The sequence below is a fragment of the Myotis davidii genome, unplaced genomic scaffold, assembly GCF_000327345.1.
Source record: "Myotis davidii unplaced genomic scaffold, ASM32734v1 Scaffold2240, whole genome shotgun sequence".
Taxonomy (NCBI): Eukaryota; Metazoa; Chordata; class Mammalia; order Chiroptera; family Vespertilionidae; genus Myotis; species Myotis davidii.
In genome coordinates this window covers 1-768 of record NW_006292289.1, presented here as the reverse complement: position 1 = coordinate 768, position 768 = coordinate 1, and the positions used below count along the sequence as shown (strand labels likewise).

At 54.7% G+C, this 768-nt stretch overlaps 1 gene segment (V, D, J or C); it reads left to right on the top strand.

Moving 5' to 3' along the window:
* Nucleotides 1-128: 128 nt before the first annotated feature.
* On the top strand, nt 129-744 carry LOC102753136 (the record flags this gene model as incomplete). The annotated part of the segment is given in 3 exon segments: nt 129-211; nt 301-597; nt 720-744. Coding segments are annotated over 3 exon segments (368 nt in total), but the record flags the coding sequence as incomplete, so codon positions are not given.
* Between the last annotated feature and the right edge of the window lie 24 nt (nt 745-768).

Below are 768 nucleotides of genomic sequence, written 5' to 3'. Positions count from 1 at the left end.
AGAATGACAAGGTCAGGCATGCAGCCCAGGGTCTTAGCTGCACCCTTATACCCAGACTCCATGCAAATAGGGCTCTCCTCCTGCTCATAAAAGGGGGCACTGCCTTGCATGCTGGGGAGACACCCAGAACTCAAGTGCCTGAGACAGGACCCCAGCAGCTCCACCATGGACTTGGTGCCAAGCTGCGTTTTCCTCCTGATCATTCTTCAAGGTCATTCTCAGGAGTGGGGAGCACTGAGCCCTGTGCCTGTTTTTGCTTCTATGTGATTCTCTGTCCACCTTGTGTCTCTGTGTTTGCAGGTGTCCAGTGTGAGGTGCAGCTGGTGGAGTCTGGAGGAGGCTTGGTACCTCCTGGGGGGTCTCTGAGACTCTCCTGTGCAGCCTCTGGATTCACCTTCAGTAGCTACTGGATGAGCTGGGTCCGCCAGGCTCCAGGGAAGGGACTGGAGTGGGTCTCATATATTAATGGTGATGGAAGTACCACATCCTACGCAGACTCTGTGAAGGGCCGATTCACCATCTCCAGAGACAATGCCAAGAACATGCTGTATCTGCAAATGAACAGCCTGAGAGCCCAGGACACAGCTGTGTATTACTGTACCAGAGGCACAATGAGGGGAAGTCAGTGTGAGCCCAGACACAAACCTGCCTGAGGCGGGCAGCAGGGCTAGGCTGCAGGGGGCACTCAGGACACTAGGGGACGCTCAGGACCAGCACAGGGGCCAGACCAAGTGCATTTGGAGAGTTAAACAAATACACAATTTCCTG